The sequence below is a fragment of the Rhamphochromis longiceps genome, linkage group LG14 (genome assembly GCF_057381845.1).
Source record: "Rhamphochromis longiceps isolate RC_006_pf linkage group LG14, R_longiceps_female_GT1.1, whole genome shotgun sequence".
Classification (NCBI taxonomy): Eukaryota; Metazoa; Chordata; class Actinopteri; order Cichliformes; family Cichlidae; genus Rhamphochromis; species Rhamphochromis longiceps.
This window is the reverse complement of record NC_140570.1, coordinates 9,685,540-9,710,851: the sequence shown is the minus strand read 5'-3', so window position 1 is coordinate 9,710,851 and position 25,312 is coordinate 9,685,540. Positions and strand designations below refer to the sequence as shown.

General features: G+C 41.1%; 2 protein-coding genes across 2 annotated transcripts in view; both read right to left on the bottom strand.

Moving 5' to 3' along the window:
- pik3cb (phosphatidylinositol-4,5-bisphosphate 3-kinase, catalytic subunit beta) overlaps positions 1-8,645 on the bottom strand; it is a 48,082-nt gene extending 39,437 nt beyond the window's left edge. Inside the window, exon 1 of the mRNA XM_085429117.1 lies at positions 8,384-8,645. The gene's annotated coding sequence lies outside the window, so the exon portion shown is untranslated. The remainder of the gene's footprint in view (positions 1-8,383) is intronic.
- Positions 8,646-23,053: 14,408 nt separating this feature from the next.
- foxl2a (forkhead box L2a) lies at positions 23,054-25,067 on the bottom strand. Its single transcript, XM_085380383.1, has one exon. It carries the CDS (start codon positions 24,772-24,774, stop codon positions 23,863-23,865), a length of 912 nt encoding a protein of 303 aa, XP_085236509.1. The 5' UTR covers positions 24,775-25,067; the 3' UTR covers positions 23,054-23,862.
- Positions 25,068-25,312: the final 245 nt, after the last annotated feature.

Here is a 25,312-nt window from a genome sequence, read left to right as displayed (position 1 = left end):
AACTAAAAATATGATTAAATTACAAGCACAGAAATAAGACGCCCATCATCAAATTCTTGCTATTGCGGCATTGCACATGAAGCAATGGAGCGTAAACAGAACCATGTCTGAAAATGATGAGAAGAGAAAGCAGAACACTCAAGATTAATAAAATTTCAAGTCAATTAATAATAAAAATTCCAGACTGGCAATTTTGATTGAAATGGCCTCTTTACTAGAAGCTACGAGTTTCCAGCTACATTATCAGGATACTAACTAGTCATGTAAGGAAGACTTCATTTGTTTAAGCAAATAAGTACCTGAGCTTCAAGTTATTTTTGTAAGATAACTGCACGGGGAAAACAATTCCCAGTAGTGAGTGACGTTAACCTCAAGTGTAATGTGTACATCTTGAGCAAAAGGGATTAGGCTATGGTACACACAGATTCCTAATGCAGGATTTTCACATCTTCGGAGACTCCCTGTAGAATGATAAGAGTGACAGAAACACCACAGTGGGAGTCTGACTCCGAGTTTCTTTCTCCTCGTATAACCACACACCCTTCCTCTCCTCCACCCATCCTCTGGTCCGGGAATGCGAGGAATGCGGAGTCTTAAAACGGCCGGGGGGGCTTCATCACCAGCAGAGTTTCTCACCGTCCTCAGTAAGGAGCATCTTATCTGCCCAGATGTACTCTGACCACATTGATTACACTGAAGTTATTTGAGAGCCAGGATAGCTGCCATCCTGTTGCTATTCTCCTTAGTATCCTCCTTGCAACTTCCAGTCCACAGAGACCAGTGAGAGCTCAGATTTTAAATCAGGTGTTTTACTTTATTATGCAACCCTCAAGGCACCCTCCTACCCAACAAATGTCCTAGAGGGCACTTCCTGTCTGACTACACAACTATGTTTTTATTGTGCCTTGTGCATTGACTTAACCCCAGAGCCAACACATAAACATAGTGCATGATGTATGATGTCAGCGGACTGCTAAAAACAAATGTTCACTGTTAACGACAACTACAAACTGCTGCTTTGAGATATGGGTCGAAATGGTGCCAAGTAAAGAGCAACAGCTAAAACACACAGAAGGAATGCACTAGTATGCACATTTTTAGCACTCCCCAAACCAAGTGTGGTCTGAAGGGGCCTTACATTTGACCATGCGTCATCACTGCCTCACCGTAAACAACAGACCACTGTCTGTCGTCTTCTAAAAACAATACACACCCGCTCATTAGCACAGAGGGATGTTTAGAACCCTCAATCACCAACAAATATGGGAGACTCACACACAGGCTGATTTTTTACAGTTAAAGTTGTTTTTTGTTTTTTTAAAGTGTTTGATAAAATCCCATTCAGTCGATGTCTTAGCCTTTACCCACACCTTCCCCCTTTTTAGCTGCTTGCTTCAATCTCTATTTATAGTGGCTGTTTGTGAGGCTGCCCTCAGGTGGGTGGTGTGAAAGACTATCTGTGCATTGACTCTCAAAAAAAGCTCTCTCGGACACTGTAAATCAGTTACCTTCTGTCAGGGCTGACAGAGAAAAGGTCCCTTCCCTGCAGCTCACACACTGGCACAAGCCAAAACAAAACAGATACTCTGTGACCTCTGACTGAGATCACTTAGTTCACTGGAGAAAAAAAGAGAACAGAAGCAAGAAACAGACCTCAAGAGAGACGACCAAAAGTCTTGACATAATCTGGAATTTAAGGACGCAGGGACAACACGAAGACAACAGGAAGTTAGAAGACATCCCTTTGCAATAAAAGGCAGTTAAGACCGATGTGATTGTTTTACAGATTAGCATACACATATTAAAGAGCCGATAAACAGCAACTTATTCAAGCTGCCGTTCTAATCATTACAACTCTTACCAGTTTTCAGCATTTGCATGGATGTGTGGGTGAGGGAACATTGGTAACATGTGAACGCGCCATATGCATGCATATGCAGATATGTGTGCACACACCGAGCCTTGCGAAAAACAAATGCCATCATCTGTGCACGTGTCATCAGCTTTGGCAGACATGAAGCAGCGCTGTGAGAAAGTGTTGCTATAGAGACGTCAGGTTAAGGTTTTGACCTCAGAGGTTACAGAATGGAGGCTGTCAATGTGAAATAAATCTGAATACTAGTAAAAAATAAATAATGATTTTACTTGTGCTTATTAGGCAGAAGGTTTATTATTTAATTAAGCCTAAGCTGATCCCAGGCCTGTCCTGGGCAATATAACAATTTAAATACTGGGTAAACAACCACTAGAAACCTGTCAGTGTCTTCCAGTTAGTGAAATGTTAGAACGTCACTGAAATCTAGAAAGCTAACAAAAACAAGACAAAACACACAGACGGACCATCTAAACCTCTTCTATGAAACATATTGAAATAACAATCCTCAGTCTGATATCACAAATTCAATTTGTCATCAGTGTCTCAGCTATTTATATGTAGTGTAGTAATGTCATAACCGATAATATAATTTTCTGCATAGATGCTCCCCTTACTGGATGTGCTATGTGGGCAGACAGTAAGAAAATAAGCAGAGTTAATTCCCGTTTGAATGATCCACCACTACAGTGTTCACCTGAAAACAAAATTAACTGAATCATAGCTTAGACATTGCCATGTTTTCATATGGACGGTGTGTAGTTAGGAATGCGCTCCAGAGCTTATCTCAGATTAGCTTTTCACATCCACTCAACGTCAAACGTTTTCTTTACAGGGATGTCGGACGAGTGAGCACTTCATGGAAAACTCTTGTTATAAAAACATGTTACATCAAAAGTGATCACTTTATACCCAGCTTTAACCTTTTGGGACTGTCTTTATATACATAACTTGCCTAAATGCAATCAGGTGACAGGTTTATGCTCCTGCATGCATGCACGCAGGACTGGATAAGCAATGGTGCATAACACACTTCTCTCATATTTGATGACCTGTAATGCAGATCAACTGAATTCTACTCTGTCTTGCCAGAAAAGCTTACAGACCGCTTTTCAACACCTGACTAACAACTTTAAATGCAAGAAAACAGATTTAAACTCCTGCTTTCTCAAAGCTTTTTACATCTGTGGCTTTCGGACAAGTGAGCATCTAAATTACGGTAGATTCTAAACATAAAACTTCAAGTCAAAGACTTCCTTTGCTCAGCTGACACAATGTAAACATGTTGGCTTAGAACAAGATCTATTGATGATTCAAAGGATCATGTCAAACCTAAGCTGATTTATGGCACTTGACCATTCGATTTAACAAGGGTAAATATGTCTCCATCAACCCCAACTATGACCCTGAATTGGATAAGTGGAAGAAACTGGATGGATGTGTCTAACCACATATGTCAGTGACCACATCTGGCTTGGGTACAGACAGATTTCTCTCTCATATTTCAATCTGCTCATTTCTTCCCCCTCTAACCCTCTCCTGCTGTCTTCCTTGCATTCCTTGGCAGGTCCTGGCCTGCTGTGCAGCAGAGTGGAGAATTCCAACAGGCCACTCTCACCTCACAGTCAGTCACATTTCTAGCTGTGGCAGTTTCTTTTCTATGTATAGTTGGGACCAGCTAGCGGAATTGAACATTTTCATTGACCATAATGGCTTAAATAGGGCTTATCTAATGCAAGTGATCCTGAAAGCTAGCAGACAAACTGGTGTGCCACACCAAACACACCTACTCACACACAAATGAAAGAAGACTACTTTTACTGGCTATCTTACACGCTGCTCTTTGAGAGGATGTTATGCAAGCCATTACTTTAAAAGTATAGCAGCAGGAAGTGTCAAAGAGATTGTGGTGGTGGGTGTGTGTGAGTGAGTGAGAGAGATATAATGGGGGATGACAAAAAGAAAATTTAAAAAATAAACAACCCAAAAACTGCAAACCACAGCTATGTGCTCCATTTCAAGAAACCACCAATAGAACACAATTCTGGTTTCAAAAGCAGGACACACACACGCACGCACGCACGCACACACACACACTTCTTATGAGCATACTGTGCTATCAAACAACATATTATTCTCTTTAACATGTTCCATTTAAAGAGCATCCTCTGGAACCTTGCTCAACAGCTAAAATGGGGCATTTAGACAGTTGTAGAAAGGAAAGTCTGAATATTTTCTATTGCTTTTGGAATCACAATATTTACAGTCTAGTACAAATTGGCAAACTAAAAGGTAAAAAACAAAAATACCAAAAAAAAAAAAAAAAAAAAAAAAGGCAAGGTATCTTAAAGTGGTGATAGTCCCTCATTTTGTTTTGTTGATAATGAAGCGCAGCATCTGCAAAGTCAAAAATGATGTCATATCTTGTAGAGGTGTTCAATAATTTGAGAAACAGTAACAATAAAGTTCAAATGGGTTATCCTTTCATCCTCAAACTAGTCAGTGAACCCTTGTACTCTGTTGAATGGGGCTTCGTGATCCTGGTCGTCAGTTTTGCTCAAGGATTACTCATAACTGTGCATTCATTTGGGCCATACTTGTCACCTTCCAGAGAGGGACCATACTGGGAACAAACAAACAAAAAATGTATGATGCATTTCAAATTGAACTATGACTTAGGAGATTTCTCACACTGCTCACACAGTGGATGTGAACATCCTGATAGCTGAAAGTCAGCATGTTCACCTCAGAGTCATTGTTTTGCTTGAAATCCAAGTTGGTGGAGTAAAGCCAAAGCAATGAAAAACACCACTGTCTAAATACTAAGACTGCACTGTCCTCAATTCCACCATGCTGCTATATGCCAATAAAACCTTGATGTTATGGTGTGTGCAACAATCCAAGTGTCACTGATCACTATGAAGAAGCTATGACAAAAACATAGCTTCTTCATAGGGGAAATTTCCCCTTGTGGGACTAATAAAAGTATATCAAATCAAATCCATTCTGCTTTTATGTAAAGTAACTGACTATATTAATCACATTCTTCCCTTAAACTGGGCCTTAGCTACACCACACCATTTGACACTGGGACCTCTAATACACTCTTCCTTCCATTTGTAGTCCACCTGGCTTTGTCTCCACTTTAGCTGTACACATTAGTATTCATCATTTATTAACCAGCTAGCTAAATCCTCACAGAAAACAGCCTCGGTGTACAATAGTGTTCATTCTTGTAAGTAAAATGATGTGTGACACAGGCACCACCACAGTTGTAAAAACTTTTTCTTTTTGTGAAAACACTTGCTTAGAATTCTGCCTTCATTTGTGCCCCCGTTTCTCAGGGGCCTGCTTTGGGACCAAATCTGGCTTGGAATAAATAGCTGCATTGTTGGCTCATGTCTTTGGAGTGACGTCAGTTAGCCTTATCAGTGTTCTCCAACTTTACCTCAGAGGGAACCTGACAGCAGACCTTGCTCAACACACAGTAGGCAGGAGCATTGCCCATTTTAAATAATATCAAAATGCATGAACTGGGCATCAATATTTCCCAAAGTGCCACAGAAGCAGCAAATACTGCCCAGCTCCCCTGGGAAATTATTTTCCCCTTTTATAAAATGTTGTGTAGGTCCAAGATTTACTGCCCGCAAAGATTTAGATCTTCAGCTGCGAGTTATACACTGCAGGTGTAACTGTGTGCGATACACAAAATAAGTTCAGTAAGGCAGCATTTGCAATGCTTTTGCTTGCTATGAATATTGTGTTTACATTTTTGGGGGGACTCAAACATGGACAGTGCTACTTACATTTCTAGATAATCTGAAAAACCAAGTCCTTTGCTTACAATGGCCAAAAGAACAAAGTGACTGGTGGCCGTGGCTGCATGCCTGCTAGCAAAGCTGCGTGTTCGTATCATCTGTTGTGCTGCCTGCAATATATCACCACTGAGCTGCTGATTAACTAGATGCACATAAATTAAACTCACAATAAAAATTTAAGACTGAGCTAAAGGATATGTAATGACTTTACTAACACTAAGGTGCACACACACAAACACAGATCTCAGGTTAGTTGGAAAGAAGGCTATTGGTTTACTAGAAATGCCAAAACCTGAATGAAAATAGGTCTAAGGAAGTAGCCCAACTGTTGAGTCGTACATTACATGATCAGTAGGTTTGGCTGCAATTTCCTGCACCCTTTGGAAACACCACGATTTCTGCACTGATTTCTTAAAAAAAAGAACATTGGGGGTTTTTTTTGGGTTTTTTTTAAGTAGTTGGCTCTTGGGGAAATCAGTGCAGGGTAGAAAAAGTAGAGAACATCTTTAATTCAGTAACTCACAGAATTTTCTTTAACAGCAATAACTCCCATCCGACAACATCAACATAGTCACAACACACCATGTCAGTTGTGTTAAGGTCAGGTCTGCCTTGGCCATCCCAAAGCATGCACTTTCTCCTATAGGTTATATACTTTTGTGCTTTGGGTGATTGTCTTGTCGTACTACCCTGTCTCTACAAAGCTTTAGGTATTGTACTTCTGTACAGTTGTACTGCTGCCCAAACTATAATGCAGCCTTTACCATGCTTTACAGTTGGGATAATGTTACACTGTAGATATACAAGACTTAAAAACAAAACAAAAAAACAAACAAAAAAATCCTCCAAATGTAACATTCTATTCAAAAGGTCACTGAAAGTCAGTCCACAGAAAAACGTTAAAGAAAATTGGGATGGTCTTTTGTAAGCTTGAGGAGGGCTAGAGTATTTGTTGGAGAGCAGCAGTCGTGGTGTTTCTTTTCCCTGTAATAACATAGACAATGAGCAAAGATCTCAGTGCTGTTGCTTGCTTGCTGTTACCCTTGAATTCTTTTTCACCTCCTAATGGACTCCATATTGTGATCTCGACACTCACAGCTACAGAAAGTAGCTGTAGTCTTGAATTTGTTCAAAAGTGTTAATCGTATTGCGAACTGACAAGCAAAAAGGTCTTTAAAAATACTTTTTCACGCATCTCTATTAAGATTCTTCTAAGGTCCCGTGAAGGTGATCAAAGTCTGGTTCACTCCAAACAAACTTTAAGATCAGACCCATATTTTGTAAGGCTTTATTTACAGGGACCGACACTTCTAATCTTCTGTCTTTAACACAAACACTTGACTCTAAGTAGCAACACTCCAGGGGATTACTTATGTTTCCCGGTGTGTACTATAAGTGATAGAGAACTCAGCCGTTTTTGTTTGTTAATTTAGTCTGATTGCGATTGTCGCCAATTGTGACTTTTATCAAGACTGATTACATTTTATTATAAATGAATCGAGTGGGTTTGTGCATCTTTCAGGTAGACATCATGCACGGTCTCATACAACCTCTAAGGCACATCTGACTAGTTGGAACAGACATTATGTTGGGTGGACAGTCAAACAAGACTTAAAATAATAAAAACAAAAAAACAAAAACAAAACACAAAAACCCCACAGGTGTCACATTACCATTTAGACCAGGGGTGGGGCCTCAAGGGTCGGTGCCCTGCAGGTTTTAGATATCACCCTGGGTCAACACACCTGAATCAAATGATTAGTTCATTACCAGGCCTGTGGAGAACTTCAACACTTGTTGAGGAGGTAATTTAGCCATTTAAATCAGCTGTGTTGGATCAAAGACACATCTAAAACCTGCAGGACACCCGCCCTTAAAGCCCGGAGTTACCCACCCCTGATTTAGACTGACGTAGCAGCTTTACCCCCACTCAAGTTTACCAAATTACTGAGGGTTTTTGTTGTAGTTGTAAGATTCTTAATGAAATAAAAACAAAAAGGTCATCATGCTTATTGCAGAAAAGCTGACTGTGCGAATTGCTCCCTTAAGTTTCACATCCTCTCTGTTGTCGGTCCATTTCTCAACAATGAGATACACACAGCTGTCAGTTGCACAGAGACTACAGATCCGTTAAAGGTGCGGGCCGGTTTCCGACTTTAAAACTAACAACACGATGAGCGAGCGTCAAAGTCCCCCTCAGCTGAGGAGTAATCACTCCGGAATGCTTCGTCCCTTTCTCGTGTGGAGAGAGCTCACGATAAAGGGAATGTGTTACTTGTTTTGCTTAGATAATGAAATCCACTACCCCTCAAACAACATCTAAACGTTTAACACGCCGACAAGGTTTTCTGTGAACATCAGAATAACATTTCAACTTAAAACTATGGTTGTTTTTCCGCCGCCCACCACACCGGGTAGGCTGATTAGTTAGCTTTAAGAGGGGGTTACAAAAAAAACAAAAACCTCTTCATCGGGGTTAATTAAAAGGTGACAGACTAGACTGCTACGATTAGCTGAAGTTGTGACCGTTCTCCACAGCAGGGCTGGGATTTTAATGCCAAATATAAACAGCAATAAATGCAACATTAGACGAATTGATGAACTGAGTTTGGCGTGATGACGTCCTCACTCCCCGAGCGAAAAGCCCACAGCTAAAAAGAAGTGATTTTTTTTATATATAAGTGGGACTTACCTTCATTAATTTTCTCCTGGGAGGTCGTTAAAAACGCAGAGGACGCGCCAGAAGAGCTGAAAGTTAAAAGTGCTGCTTTATCTTCACGACGGAGTGGGCCAGGCTACTTTCACGCACAGCGAGTCCGCGTATCTGACAACACCGCTCGACAGCCTCTCCACGAATAGCACGGATCCCGCAGGTGGACAAGAGATCTGTGTGCTTCCTGTTTGTTTCAGAAGGTGAACAACCACCACCAACACCACCTCCGTTGCTGCATTTCCCTCCGCCACCGGCTCTATTAAGCCCGATCAGTAAAACAAGAACAGGACATCCGGTAAATGTTCAAGAATAAAAATTAATTTTCATGAATTCGCGGTGAAATACAAATTTAAGCCATACAAATAAGACATGGCGTTGTCTATATGGAAGGTAAATGTCTTCAGATAACTTTTTGTTTGTTTGTTTGTTTGTTTGTTTGTTTGTTTGTTTGTTTTAGATGTTATAAGCTATTATTTGGAGTGGGAATTGCAGTTTAGTTTAAAATATGATAAAGATGCAGAAAAGGAACTCATATGTTGACACCCAACACCTCCCTGAGAGCATTCAGTGCAGCAGCACCCAAAGGCAACACAAAACTGCTCTTATCTTGATTTACTTGAAACACACGGTCTTGCATTTAAATACAAATTCTTGCAACATAGAGGTTATGAATGTTGATGTTGTAGACTGCATCTTTTCAGAAACATCCTGTTGTATGCAATAAAGCGTTGCTTATAACGAGGATCATCACGTGTAACCTGACGACTGCCTGTTGCCCTCCTTATGGGGCCTATGAAATCCAAATCATGTTTGAATGTGGGCCTTACAGTAAATTCATCCCGTTGATGCAGATTAGGCCTACAAGGTCACTGCAGCAGCTGGTCAGTCTCTTTCACATGCAAAACAAAACACAAATATGCAGGGGTTTTGTGGGTTCGCTCTTTTAGAAACTGTTACTTGTACAGTATTTTCTTTGTTTGTGGCAAAATACGGATACAAAATTCTGCATTCAGTGCTGTTTTTTTTTTTTTTTTAAATATAATTAAAAAAAAACAAAAAAAACAAGCACATGTGGCGACACGGCGAGGCTTTTATTTTGAAAGCGACAACTTGGCGATTTGCTCTGAGGCTTGTGTGAGGCAGCTCTCCGGATGAGCTGTGAAGGATACCGGGCTTTTCACCAACAGCCGCTCACAGCATGTACAAAACGCCGAAGTAATGTCACAACATTTCTTAACATCCTTGTTGAGAAATAGCTTGCCAGAGTGAGTGCAGCCTATTAAGCAAGCTCCGCATTCAAATTGCTCATACCACAACGGATTATGGACAGGATCCATGCGACTCTTTAGTCGCCATTTATTTTTATGTAGCCCCCAAATCATTCACTTAGGCCACGAAGCGTCATTAAACAGTGTCCCTTTTCATCGCTATAATCTTCACAAAACCTGCACAACTCTACAGTGCTAGTAAAATATTGAACTTTGCTGCCATCTGGCGAACAAATCTATCATTATCTATGGTTAATGCGTCAACCAATAAACCAAACTGTGGGCCAGATTGTAACTAAACGTTAAATAAAGAGCTTGTTTTACCCGAGACCGCTTGTGACCTTACTAACGCTGATAGACCACTGTATCAAACTGTGTTATAGCTAACTTAGAAATCACACATAAGCTATGCGTGATTTAAGTTATGCATTTAACAAAAGTTCAACCTGAATTATTTTATATTCTCATTTAGTATTTAGTATTTAGCATTAGTATTTATTTATTTATTGTCATTGTCAAGAACAATGAAATTGCGTTTGGGGCTTCCATACAACCCCCAAAAAAGAAGAAAATAATAAATACCCCTTAAAACCCAAGTGTACATATTTAACCCAGTGTGACTCCAATGCAATAAGACAATCCTTAGCAATAATGTTCGTAGAAATTCAGACATTCAGTCATTGACTGGTAAACCCAAATAAAAACAAACAAACAAAATAATACATACATATATACATAGATACATTTTCAAAGATATTATGTGAGGCATATTTTGAATTCCTAAAGAGGGATGCAAGAAAGAAAAATGAGTGCCATTGATCCAGAGGTCTGTCAATATAAAAGTTTGTTATTTTGAGAAACACAAATGAAAAAGATGTTTTAAAAAATCTATTTTCTTATAAATATGAAGGCACAGCTGCTCTGTATTGTAGGTCCAGGTGTAGACGACAAACCTGCTGCCAAAGAAGTTGACTGCTGAGTATCTCACACTTAAGTCGTTTTGGAGATTACCTTTCATATTTTGCCATATTTTAAAAGAACAAATTTACAAAAATAATTATCTCTTCCAAATAATCATTCCAAATGTCTCTGTTTCGGTCAGGTCACCCAGCAAGCTTGTGATTGTATGATTATAGAAAATGCATTTGTTCAATATGTAGATTTTAAGTATTGTTGTTGTTTGTTTGTTTTCAACATCAGCACTACTAAAGGTGCATTGTGAAGATTTTTGTGCCTCACCTAAACCCATTTTAAACCTGCTTTTTGGTCATGTGCATCCTGTAAATTATTTTATACTGGATATGTTGTGAGTTTCAAATGTTAGTCAAAGGATGATTCTGAAAACCAATAAGAGGAACTGGGTGGAGGCAAAGGCAATGATTAAATGGTTGACGCTAAAGAAGGAAGTGCAGAGTTTAGGGAGGAGTAGACCGGAAGAGTACAGCTGAAGTGTTGAAGGAAACTGCCAAGAAGGTGTTTGTGTGTCCTCTGGACAGAGGAAGAAAGACAAGGAGGCAGGAAAGTATTCAAAGCAAGAGGTTAGCAAGAAAAGGTGGGTTCGTCTGGGAGATAAAGAGGGCATGAGGTTAGGTGTACAGCAAGATGGCAAGAATTTTAATGATAGCATGTGAGGCTGGATAGTAAGGAAGGAGAAAAGGACTTGTATCAAAAGACTAAGCAGAGAGATCGAGCTGGAAAGGATGTGCAGCAGATTAGAGTCATAGGGTGGAGATAGTAACAAGTGAAGAGAGGATGTGTGAGAGTGTAGATGGAAGGACTACAGCATTTTTGATAAACTGATGATTGAAGAAAATGAGAGAAACAATGTATGGATGGAGAAAAGTTATTAAATGAGGAAGTGCTGAGAGTTGAAACACAGTTGGTCCTGATGACATACCTGTGGAGGAGTGGAGATGTCTGGGAGAGAGGGCAGTGGACTTTTTAACCAGATTGTTTAGAACAATCTTGGTGAGTGAGAGGATGCCTGAAGAATGGAGATGAAGTGTACTGTTATTGATTTTCGAAGAACAAGGTTTATGTGCTGAGCTGTAATAACTACAGACAGATAAAGCTGATGGGCCATACCACGAAGATATGAGAAAGATTTGTTGAAGCTTATCAGCAGAGGTGACTTCAAATAGTATGGCTTCAAAGCGCTACAGATGTGATGTCTGCTTTGAGAATGCTGATAGAGATGAGGTCAGGAGTTGCACTTGTGTCTTTTGGATTTAGAGAAAGCACATGATAGGGTGCCAAGAGAGGAACTCTGGTAGTGCAGGAGGGCATGTATGAAGATAGTGGTGAGTTACGTCAGGAATCTGCTCTGAGCTGCTTCTCGTTTGCAGTGGTGATGGAGGGTTGAATAGATGAGTTAAGGCGGGCGTCTCCATGATGTTTCCAGACGACATTGTGGACGTAGCGTTTTCCAGATGAAATGAATCAAATTTTTGCGTGCTCAAACATCCTTACCTGGATGTTTGAGCACGCATCAACACAACCATATAAGGTCATTTTCTGTTTTGGTTACTGATAGCACTATTATTACGTTTATATCTTCTATTACTTTATAAAACTTTATAAATTTTTTTTGTTTTTCTCAATTTACACTTTACACTTTATCTCTTCGGTTAATCTGAAAGGATGCAGTGAGTTATTTTTTATACTGATAGTGGAGATAATTTTCTCCTCAACTCTCCAACTATCACAGGGATTAATAAAACAAATGAAATCAATTTAGCATTAAAAAAAAACATCCGTGCTAAAGGGCTGGATTTTGCTGTCACACTGAGACAAATCCCACTAGTGGAACTGATCACAGCCACAGAAACAGCAATTCGAAACAACAATATTGCAGAAGTGGAAGCAGAGCAACTACGGACGAAGGTTTCGGCCTGTCTCAGCAATGCAAAGCCCCCAGCATCCAACATCACCATGGAGGAGAGGAAGGCACTCACATCACTTAGTAATGACAACAACATTCCGGCAGACAGGAGTAGGTGCACAGTTTTGCTAAACCAGAAAGATCATGAGAAAATTTTGTCACTGCTCAGTGATGAAAATACTTATGAGCTCCTGAAACGAGACCCAGGAAGTGGTTACAGGAAGAGGGTGATAGACTGTCTGAACCAGTTAGAACAAGACAAGGCTAATGACTGGACCTCATACCACAGGCTATACCCAGGGGAATCTACACCAAGTCTGTATGGTTTACTGAACATACATAAACAGGATGCACCTTTAAGATCGATTGTCTGTATGATCAACTCGGTCACCTATAACATCTCCAAGTTTCTGGCTTCAATCCTCAACCCGCTGGTAGGCAGCTCTGAACACCACATTCAGAACATCCTGGATTTTGTTGAGAAGGTGAGAGATGTCATTATGGAGGCAGATGAAACCATGGTCTCGTACGATGTTAGATCTCTCTTCACTTGCATCCCAGTCACAGAAGCGTTGGAGGTAGTGCATAAGAGATTACAGGATGACCCCAACCTCAGCAACAGGACCACTCTCAGCATCTACCAAGTGTGTTTGCTTTTGGAACTGTGTCTTCATTCCACTTACTTCACATACAGTGGGGCAAAAAAGTATTTAGTCAGCCACCGATTGTGCAAGTTCCCCCACTTAAAATGATGACAGAGGTCAGTAATTTGCACCAGAGGTACACTTCAACTGTGAGAGACAGAATGTGAAAAGAAAATCCATGAATTCACATGGTAGGATTTGTAAAGAATTTATTTGTAAGTTAGGGTGGAAAATAAGTATTTGGTCACCTCAAACAAGGAAAATCTCTGGCTCTCACAGACCTGTAACATCTTCTGTAAGACGCTTTTCTGTCCCCCACTCGTTACCTGTATGGATGGCACCTGTTTGAACTCATCATCTGTATAAAAGACACCTGTCCACAGCCTCAAACAGTCAGACTCCAAACTCCGCCATGGCCAAGACCAAAGAGCTTTCGAAGGACACCAGGAAAAGTATTGTAGACCTGCACCAGACTGGGAAGAGTGAATCTACAATAGGCAAGCAGCTTGGTGTGAAAAAATCAACTGTGGGAGCAATCATCAGAAAATGGAAGACATACAAGACCACTGATAATCTCCCTCCATCTGGGGCTCCACGCAAGATCTCATCCCGTGGGGTCAAAATGATCATGAGAACGGTGAGCAAAGATCCCAGAACCACACGGGGGGACCTGGTGAATGACCTGCAGAGAGCTGGGACCAAAGTAACAAAGGTCACCATCAGTAACACACTACAACGGCAGGGAATCAAATCCCGCAGTGGACGTGTTCCGCTGCTGAAGCCAGTGCATGTCCAGGCCCGTCTGAAGTTTGCCAGAGAGCACATGGATGATACAGCAGAGGATTGGGAGAATGTCATGTGGTCAGATGAAACCAAAGTAGAACTTTTTGGCATAAACTCAACTCGTCGTGTTTGGAGGAAGAAGAATACTGAGTTGCATCCCAAGAACACCATACCTACTGTGAAGCATGGGGGTGGAAACATCATGCTATGGGGCTGTTTTTCTGCCAAGGGGACAGGACGACTGATCCGTGTTAAGGACAGAATGAATGGGGCCATGTATCGTGAGATTTTGAGCCAAAACCTCCTTCCATCAGTGAGAACTTTGAAGATGAAACGAGGCTGGGTCTTCCAACATGACAATGATCCAAAACACACCGCCCGGGCAACAAAGGAGTGGCTCCGTAAGAAGCATTTGAAAGTCCTGGAGAGGCCTAGCCAGTCTCCAGACCTCAACCCCATAGAAAATCTGTGGCGGGAGTTGAAAGTCCGTGTTGCTCGGCGACAGCCCCAAAACATCACTGCTCTCGAGAAGATCTGCATGGAGGAATGGGCCAAAATACCAGCTACTGTGTGTGCAAACCTGGTAAAGACCTATAGTAAACGTTTGACCTCTGTTATTGCCAACAAAGGTTATGTTACAAAGTATTGAGTTGTATTTTTGTTATTGACCAAATACTTATTTTCCACCCTGATTTACGAATAAATTCTTTACAAATCCTACCATGTGGATTCATGGATTTTTTTTTCACATTCTGTCTCTCACAGTTGAAGTGTACCTCTGGTGCAAATTACTGACCTCTGTCATCATTTTAAGTGGGGGAACTTGCACAATCGGTGGCTGACTAAATACTTTTTTGCCCCACTGTACAAGGGTCAATTCTACAGGCAGAAACATGGGTGTGCCATGGGCTCCCCGGTTTCACCCATCGTGGCCAATTTGTACATGGAAGAAGTGGAAAAGAGGGCTTTGCCATCCTACCCTGGAACACCAGGTTCAGGTATGTGGATGACACCTGGGTGAAAATCAAATCTCAGGACGTACTACATTTCACGGATCACATTAACTCGGTGGACTGACACATCAAATTCACCAGGGAGGATATGAAAAGTGTCAGGTTAGCCTTCTTAGACTGTGAGATTTCCATCAGTAATGGGGGACATCTAAAAGCTGACGTGTACCGTAAACCTACACATACAGATCAGTATCTAAGGTTTGACTCTCATCATCCACTGGAGCACAAACTGGGTGTCATCAGGACGCTACAACACAGAGCGAACACCATCCCCACTGACACAGCAGCCAGGGAGGCAGAAGAACGGGACATCAAGAAGGCCCTGAGTAAATGTGGTTATCCCAGCTGGACTTTTGTCAAAGCTGGGAAGGCGCCAAAAAAAAAAGCTCCAGCCGATCCAGGAGAGAAGGACAACCGCTCCCTAAGCAGAAATCTGTAGTGATCCCATATGTGTCAGGAGTATCGAAGCAGTTGAGATGCATTTTTTCTAAACACCGGGTCTCTGTGGCTTTTAAACCTCAAAACACGCTGCGCCAAAAAATTGGTCCACCCCAAGGATCGGGTCCCCCGACACAAACAGAGTAACATAGTGCACGCTGTTAAGTGCCAGGAGGATTGCCAGGATTTATACATCGGGGAAACCAAACAACCTCTGGCGAAGCGGATGGCACAACACAGAAGAGCTACCTCGTCAGGCCAGCACTCTGCAGTCTATTCACACCTACAGGCCAGTGAACACTCTTTCAATGATGAGGATGTACACATCCTGGACAGGGAGAAACGCTGGTTTGAGCGCGGAATCAAGGAGGCCATTTACGTGAAAAGGGAAAGACCATCTCTGAATCGAGGAGGGGGCCTAAGGGTACATCTTTCGCCATCTTACAATGCTGTGATTGCAGCCATTCCCCAACTCCCTGTGAATGGTACTCATAGCCATTGATGAGTGGGCTTTGATCAGTGGGTTTTGGTCAGTGGCTGTTGATCATGAGAATTTGCATAATTAAGATTAAGGAACTGACCTCACAGCCCATTGTTCCTTCAGTGGGCTGGTTTCAGTCATTATGCAAATGTACTGTTTATAAGATTGAGGAAACCTGCAGTCAGCTGAGACTGAAGAAGTCACTTGGATGAGTGATGAAACATTTTTTTCCACAAAAACGCTACGTCCAGATGAACAGAATCAACTTTTGGACATAATCCCTTAACTGATTTCAAAAATCAATTTAAAATACCAACAAACCTGACACACACACACACACACACACACACACACACACACACACACACACACACACACACACACACACACACACACACACACACAGAGAGAAAGAGCGTCTGCTATGGTGCGTTTCTTTGTAATGGCGTTATTGAGCCACAAGGGAGCAGCAAAGAGCCACACAGCAAACTTGACCTGAACCATGACAGTTCCCAAGAAGAGCCAAAACGAAAAAAAAAAAAAAAAATCGTAAGAGTTTCTCAAAATCAGTGAAAGCTGACGATATCCATTGCCACCACATGATGATCGGACCTGCTATGAATCAAAAGCATTTCTTCCTGTTTGCGTAATCTTAAACATCTCTCTGTACCTTTATGTTTGATGGGCCTCATTAGAGATGTAGAGGTTAGTTATATGCCATGCGTATGACCTCTGGTGGGCAGGGGTAAAAGGCTCTCCCTCAGAGTTCCTCTCATAATGTTCTCATTGTCTGAAATTTGCTAAACATAAGCTGGGCTCAAAGACAGCATCTTAGGCAGTGAAGCTTTGGGTCCAGCATGCTTCCATTACGTCTCCTCTTATTTGATTAAATGTACTCTAACTCAGTCCAAACCCACACTGTGCGTAATCTCATCGCGGATGATAAGCATGTAATAAAACACACATTTAAGTTGAAAGGGCACCTTATGCGAATGGTACAATTATGGATTTCCAAGTATGATCATTCGTTTAATTGTGAAGCCTTGCCAAGAGGTATGTAATTGCTTGAAAGAAATATGGCTGAAATTGGATTGTTTTGAGATGTGACCTGGGATTGTTTGGCATCCACATAGAGGCGGGGCCAACTTCCTGTTTTGTATACGTATATTTAAACCAAATATTCACAAATCTCATTATTTAGAGGAAATTCGGAGAATATTAGAATGTGACAATGCAAAACACAGTTGTTAAAGAGCATTACAATAACTGACTGAATCCATTTAAACGTAGGATGTGTCGTTAATCTCATGCAATTTGTATCCTAAAAGGCTTCCTGAGAGTATAAATTTGAGAGCGTCCAGAAGATGTTTTGCTTTAAATAAGCTCAGTGTTTGGCATTCATATCCGCGTGGGGTTTCTATTACTGATAGTGGGCTGATGTATAACTGGCTTTCAGTGATTATGTGTCTCACACCATCCCCAGAGGTCGGCCTAAGTCTGACCATGAAGTTGGACTGATTTATTATACAGCCTACAGTATTAGAAGAACAGGTGCTGGCCCTTAATGATCCCAGTGGGAATTTGCTTTCGTCTTTGATTAATTGGAATGTTAACAGGAGAAGAGTTATCCTAATAGCTTCTTGTTGCCAACCCTGCGGAAGTTTTTAGAGGGGCGAGAAAGGAAAGCGCTTTAAAAATAGACTCCATCAGAGCACGCTGGGAAAAGACCTGCCATTTAAATCCCGACAAAGCAATTTGCAGCTCATAATCAAGGGAACGGAAACCGTTTTTTATCGCATTTCCCTTTACAGTATAAGCTGGTCAGTTCCGCCACATCCACAGCAGAAGTTAGCGTGAGCCAAACGCTGGTAAATCTTGACCTTGTGTGCACGTTTGTTTGTTTGCTTTAACAGGTCAGCCGGAGCATAACCTCCAGTCGTTGCTGAGAGGTGATATTCCGTCACGAAAACACTGTTATTTGATAAGAGCTCGTGATTATCACGTTGGACAGAGATTATCATACATGAAATGACAAATTAAACAGGTATATTTTTAGAGCCTCCAAAGTGAGATGAGATAATATTTAGCCCGGTGACTGCTTATTTTCAGTCGCTCTTTGTCAGCATCTCACCACCTCTCCTCTCAAAGGCTGTCAGACTCAAAGGATGGCGTGTGTGTGACATCTGAGTGGCCCCGTGGTGGCTGGAGGGTACTCAGAGGTCAGTGCGTGATGATTTTGCTCTGCAGATGGATGACTGTCTTTTCCTTGAATAGATGACACTCCTGTGTATTTATAGATATGGTATTTCTAGACATTTTGTGGACCTTTGTTGCCCAAAGTTCCAGTTAACAAACGCGCGGTTCCTATTTATAAACTGTGGCGGTGTATCAACACACACCATTGCAATATTTTTGGCTTAATAAAAGAATTATTATATGTCATCCATTGTTTCGTCGAGTTGTCATTAAGATAGGGATCAGCAGTCACTGAAAACATCACGTAGATCGCCGTGGAAAGCTGGAGATTCACCAGAGGACGCGCTCAGAAAATAAACAACTCCAAATTCAGTAATGGCGTGGACATAGCACAGTACGTGGCAGAAAGGCTGAAACTTTGAGTTTTTCTACTCTGACAGGAGAAGACGAAAAAACGCATGCTGATTGGAACAATTGCCGGATTTTCTGCGAATCAAATCTCTGCATATTTTCCTGTTTGGAGCAGATGTATACCAAACAGTGGTGACCCCCACTCTCCTTTTCAATGGGTTCGGGGTGATGTGCGCCGCGTCTAAGTGGAAACTGTTGCTCTTCAATCTCAAACATTGACCAGAATGCCAGGAATTCAATTGTGTGCAGGCATTGGGAAACCTGCAACCTGCGTGTGACTCGACCTGCCGGGTCGCATCGCCGATGCCCCGTGGAGCATGCAGGCTGTCATACGCGGAACGACTCCAGGTACGCTCCAGTGTGTGTGTGTGTGTGTGTGTGTGTGTGTGTGTGTGTGTGTGCCGGAGAAGAAGCGAGGGTCAAATGCGTTGCCTCCACAATGAGTTGACCTCATTCGTCTTGTTGATTATAATCTGTCATCTCCGAGAGCACAACAAAGGATACAATCATGGTTATTCAGAACGCGCTCTGCGGAAAAGACGCGTGAAAACAAACCGCACATTGCGCTAAACCTTTTCACCTTGTGGAGAAATAATTATGATTGACAGAAATATTCACCGATGCAGAAATGCGCTCGACTCACATTTAATAATAATTAGCCAGTGTTATTTTAATTCTGACTGCACGGTTGCTGTTGTTATTCCCGCTTAGTCACTAAAGCGTCACTTTCCAATTAAGATGATACGTGGGAGATGTGTCCATAAGGCTGTGCTCGCCATAGTTAAATCGTTGTTCTTCTTCATGTCTCAGCAGCTCTAATGTCATTGTGAACTCTATTATTGTTTCCGACAGCCACATCTAGATATATATGGGCTGCTAAACGTGCTCTTAGTGTAAAGGCCTGAAGGAAGCTGCTCTTATATGTCTAAAAAAAATTCCACCAATTCATTCATAATGAATTCGATATATTATAAACTCCCGAGGTCAGCGTAAAAGAAGACTATATTAAAGCAGGCCTGTGTCGCCTGGGCTGAACCTCGGCTGGCCTTATCTGTCTCAGCCCCCCGAGACATCCTGTATGCAGGCCCATTGTTCCCTGCCGCCCTGCTGAACTGACAACCTTTCTGCGCAACTGCACACCTGCTGCGCCCGAGTCCGCACACGTCTTTGTATATTCGCGCCTTTTATAGGCGAGCCTTTTGGTCCTCAAGTTTAACTAGTAAGGTGTGTGTGTGTGTGTGTGTGTGTGTGTGTGTGTGTGTGTGTGTGTGTGTGTGTGTGTGTGAGTGAGAGACACAGAGACAGCGATGTATGTTTACATATGGAAGCCTTTGGTGCAGAAAGGCTTTCGCCAATATAAAGTGTAAAAAGCAATTGTCATATAAAATAGACCTATAATAATAATAATAATAATAATAATAATAATAATAATAATAATAAGGGGATAGCTCAGTAGGTAAAGTGGTCGCCCCATGATCGGAAGGTCGGCGGTTCGAATCCACTTAACGGCTACCCTGAGGTACCCCTGAGCAAGGTACCGTCCCTACACACTGCTCCCCGGGCGCCTGCTTAGTGGGCTGCCCACTGCTTCACTGAGTGAATGAGTCAAATGCAGAGAAAAACAAGTAATTTCCCCATGGGGATCAATAAAGTATCCATTATTATTATTATTATTATTATTATTATTATTATTATTATTATTATTATTATTATTATTATTATTATTAATAATAATAATAATAATAATAATAATAATAAACTTTGTTAATAAACAAAAAGTTCAACTTTCCCCTTTTAAAAACAAACAAACAAACGCACAAATAAATCAATAAATATATGACAAAAGCTGCTGTACTGATTGATGGATTCCAACTTTAAATCAGGAGGAGAAAGAAATAAAATAAACTCCACCTCTGGTTGGACAGTTTATGTAAAAGGTTGCACTGGTCGAAACATTATTTCTTGTTAAACCCCTGTATTTATTATTTCTGTAAGCTTGTTTAGAATACAGTTGCCTTTCAAAAGCGCCCTTATCTCCTTATTGTTTACAAAACATTAATGTGAGGAAGCTGAGAACGTACACAGCTACATTTCAGGCTTGCCTCGACGCTCCCTCTGCACACAGGAGGATGGAGAAGTGTCAGTGTTAGTCTGAGTGAGACCCGGCTGATGGCATTTTCATTCTGTGTTTCTGTTCCCGCAGTTTTTATACGAGCTTTGGGCAACAATGTTAAGAGGTTGTCTGAGCTCACTGATCCCCGACAGCTGCCTGCTGCTGAGCAAGAAGAAGAAGACACGCTGTTTACAGTTGGGCCGAGTGTCAAGTCAATTTATCTGTGATTATGACTTTGTGCAGAGTCTGTCTGTCATGATGAAGTGATGTGCTGTTTTCTCTCTGGATTATTGAAATTATTTATTTATGCGCTTGAATAATAAATGAAAAACAGTCATCATGCGACATGCGCTGACTTTTGTGTCTGAGGATTATAAGTGAATTATGCGCTTTATCAGCAGCCAATACCCAGGGGCGAGAATTCCTTGTTTATGCAGTCCTCAAAAAAAAAAGAAGAAAATATAAGAAAAAGCTATCGTTTGAATTTCGTTTATATACATGCAAAAAGTCTATGCGACTTTTTCTGTCAATAAATTACTTAAATTATCCATGACCCACATGCATTTTGTACATATGCAATGAAATAATTGCCTACGGTTAGCTTACTTTAGCAAAACCTCATGTAATGTGCGTATCCATGGCGCCGTAAGTGTGGCTTTCGTTCGGTCACCGATTGTCTCTGCAGTAGAAAAAAACAGGAAAAAGGATTTTTGCGTCCTATTTTGGCGCACCTGGACGATGACCCTGTTTGACCGTCCCTGTGACGAGTAAAAGTTGGAGAGAGGTGAATGCTTGGATGCGCCTCCTGTGGTGCCCTGAAGTCATGTGTTGGGAGTTTTTCATCTTTAAATGATAGTACAATAATTAATTTAGGAAATAATATTTTTTAAATGACCCGACGATTCCTTAGTAATCCACTGTGCGTGAAAGCTATAACCTATTCGAAAGAGACACTTTATTTGCAGTGATCGATCACTCAGATGTAAACGCAGACAGCAGATAACGCCAATATGTCGATGCTTTGTGATAATAGCAGAGAAGAGGTTGAGATCAAGTTTTACCAAAAGGCTATTTTAATTTTCTTTATGGATGTTCCTCTGGGCTGCATGGAATTTTATTTTCTTTAGTCCTGCAATCTCTCAGTAAAACAAAAAGAAGGGAAGAAGGAGGAGCTGTCTAAATGTGCCCCACTTTCACCCTTCAGAGCAGACTGTCAGCAGATGTCAATATTTTGTAAACTACATTTGGGATAATGACTTTATCTTTTTTTTTTCTTCGTGTAACGTGTTACTATTACTGGTATATATATATATATATATATATATATATATATATATATATATATATATATATATATATATATATATATATATATATATATATATATATATATGTATATATATGTATATATATATATATATATATATATATATGTATATATATATATATATATATATATATATATATATATATATATATATATATATATATATATATATATATATATATATATATATATATATACACCTTAACTGATTTTATTTGTTTATTACCAATACTTATAGCTAAAAAAAATACTAAAAAACGCAAACAAACAATACACTAATGCCGTAAATCAATTCCACCATATTATCGAATTTATTATTATTATTATGATTATGATTATGATTATGATTAATATTATTATTATATTATATCATTATTATTATTATTATTACTAGCGGTAGAAGGCATTAGTAGTGTTGCTGCACTTATAGAGAAAGACTATTTAGATGTATATGTATATTTGGATATTTATGATCATAAATTACGAGCTGAAATTTTCCAGTTTATGTGTGTATTTTGTTTCTTTGTCTGTTTGAAATTAACTAGTAAAAAAGAGGACTGTTACCTACACGCAACGCCGCTGCAGATGGGAAAAATATAAAATATTAAACATATGACATTAATTGTCCTTAGCGGGCATAAATACTAATGAATAAGTCTAAATGTGTTTTTATTGTATTGCACACAACGCAGACACTGATTCTTAGTTGAAAGAGAAAGCTTTTACCTGGTCACACTAATATAATAAATCGATAGATTTTTAAAATGTGCCTAATTTGAGCCAAACAGTTCAATAGAATACATATTTAATTTTTAAAGTGATACTGAGTGCGCCTATCAGCCATTTTTATGTAAGCCTATCCTCAGCCGACCACGCGCCGCTGTTAATAGTGTTATTTTCTTTCTTGAACAAGCTGTGAAAAAAACTCCTGCATCATAACCAATGTGGCACTTTCATGTCGTGTTAGGTTCACAGATTTGTTTATTACTGATTGCTCGCCTACTGCCAGCAGTGGTTGCTATAATAGCCTAAAGCATACAACAGATTACTTCATGACCACTTAATTATTTAAGAAATACAACTTTATTAAGAAATTGACAAACCTAAAAAAAGGGAAAGTGCTAATTAAAACGAAACATGGCCCCAACATTAATGAAACATAACTAATCACATTTATATATATATATATATAAAAACGATATTTAGAAAGAACAAAATCTGACACTGGCTGGCGTCACTTTGGAATTTACATCATGTAATCAAAAAGTATGAAAAGCCCTGAATTGTTTTTTTTTTCTTTTGGTAGTTTGCTGGATCTCTACCCACACCTTTTAAACCTAACAAAGTATCCAACTATAGCAGGAGGTGAAGTATCACCGTGCAGGCCTTTCTCGGTGCAGCTTACTAAGAAAGCCAAAATTAGCTCTGATTTAATCACACATTAAAACTCTGACTTCATTAGGACGTCTTTCGGCAGTAAGCCGAAGGAAAGCTGAGACAAATCATTACGCACACCAAAAATACAGCTGGACCGATGTCAGCAATGTCTATCCATTCAAAATAATCAGTTTTTCATTTCACAATTTTGATTTTACAATACCGAGTTATGGCCATCAGTCCAAGTGTAATACAGGCGCACGAAATGGCTCCCAGAGGTTGTGCTACCTGATGAATGAGCAGCCGATGACTCCTTTACCTCCTGTTTCCATTTCATAAAACTTTCTCAGCATCACCTCGTGCATATAGCTCCCCGTCGGCATTTAGATGTCAGCTTGGAACCGAAGAGATCTGAGTCAGAGTGGTCTCTTCAAAATACTGTCGGCTCTGTTTTGAAATCACAGGAATTACCTCTCTGTCTCTTTCTCCCAGAGTCTTCATTTTTGCACGGACCAGTTGGTAAACTTCAAATATCAATCCTCGTGTGTAACGCCGAGTGTTTGGTCTCGTGTTCCCAGTATGAGCAGTGCATCATGGAGAGCTCCGCGGGCTGGCGGGAGCACGCGAACTGAAGGCCGGCTCCGTTACTGGAGGAGACCGGAGGTGGTGCCGCGGTGGCAGGGCTTAGCTGCTGGGTATGATGGGGATGGTGATGGTGACTCATGCCGTTGTAAGAGTTCACCATGCTGGGGAGCGCCATGCTCTGCACCCGGGAGTAAGGGTTATATGATGAGGGGGCTGACAGCCCCTTGACGTTCACTGGACTCACGTTGCCGCTGGCCATCTGACAGGACGTGTAGGGCATCGGAGTGGGCGGCTGGCCCAACGACCAGGAATTGTTCATAAAGCTAGACTGCAGGTACTTGGGTGGAGAAAGGTAGCCATAGCTGTCCCCTCCGAACAAGGCCTTCCCCGGCTGGAAGTGCGTTGGTGGGGGTCTGAAAGGCCGCTTCATCCTGCGGCGTCGCCTGTAGTTCCCCTTCTCGAACATGTCCTCACAGGCTGGGTCGAGGGTCCAGTAATTCCCCTTTCTCTCGCCGCCGCCCTCCCGCGGCACCTTTATGAAGCATTCGTTAAGACTCAGGTTGTGTCTGATGCTGTTCTGCCAACCTTTCTTGTTCTTCTCGTAGAAGGGGAATTTGGTGATTATATACTGGTATATGCCGGACAGCGTGAGGCGCTTCTCGGAGCTCTCCCGGATAGCCATGGCAATGAGAGCGACATAGGAGTACGGCGGTTTCTGGGACGGATCCGGCTTCTCGGAGACTTTGTCCTGAACCGGCTCCTCTTTTGGGCGCTCTTTCTCCTTGGTCGTGTTGGTGTCGTGGATCATTAGGGCCATTGCGTCATCCTCTGGGTTTTGGTAAGTGGCCATCATTGCGCACACACCAAAACAAACAAGTCCAGTCTAAACTTTGAAAAGAACACCTTTCTGACGCTTCTGTCTCGATCGGTGAAATGCTGCGCTGCAGAATCTCAGGATGCACCAGTGAGTCAAAAACTGTCCTCCAAATTGCGCACGAAGAAATCTTAATTGTACTTTTGCGGATCAGTACGTGACATGCACCAGACCTTCCTCTCTCTTCAGCTGAGATTTTTCTAAGCTGTTTTCTGATGGACGCGCAACCCAAGTTTTGGACTGTGAGTCAGTAAGGCCAGCCCTTTCCCCTTTTTTTCAGGGCCGCTGACAGGCTGCTTTCGCTCTAGCGCTCTACACCGAGCGACGTAGTGCTTTGTGATTTGTGCGTATTTTAGTTCCGCCTTCCGTGGTTCCAGTCAATGAAAAAACGAGCTCTTCTTCACTTGTTGAAAATTGTATTAATCAGAAAGGGTTCAAAATACTAGTAATAATATGCGCGATAAACACCTATTTACAGTAAAATGCAGGCATAAAACACTGTAGGAAACCTGAAGCA

Bases quoted from the DNA above. Each gene is read 5' to 3' on its own strand.
- foxl2a (XM_085380383.1), bottom strand. From the start codon at position 24,774: ATGATGGCCACTTACCAAAACCCAGAGGATGACGCAATGGCCCTAATG.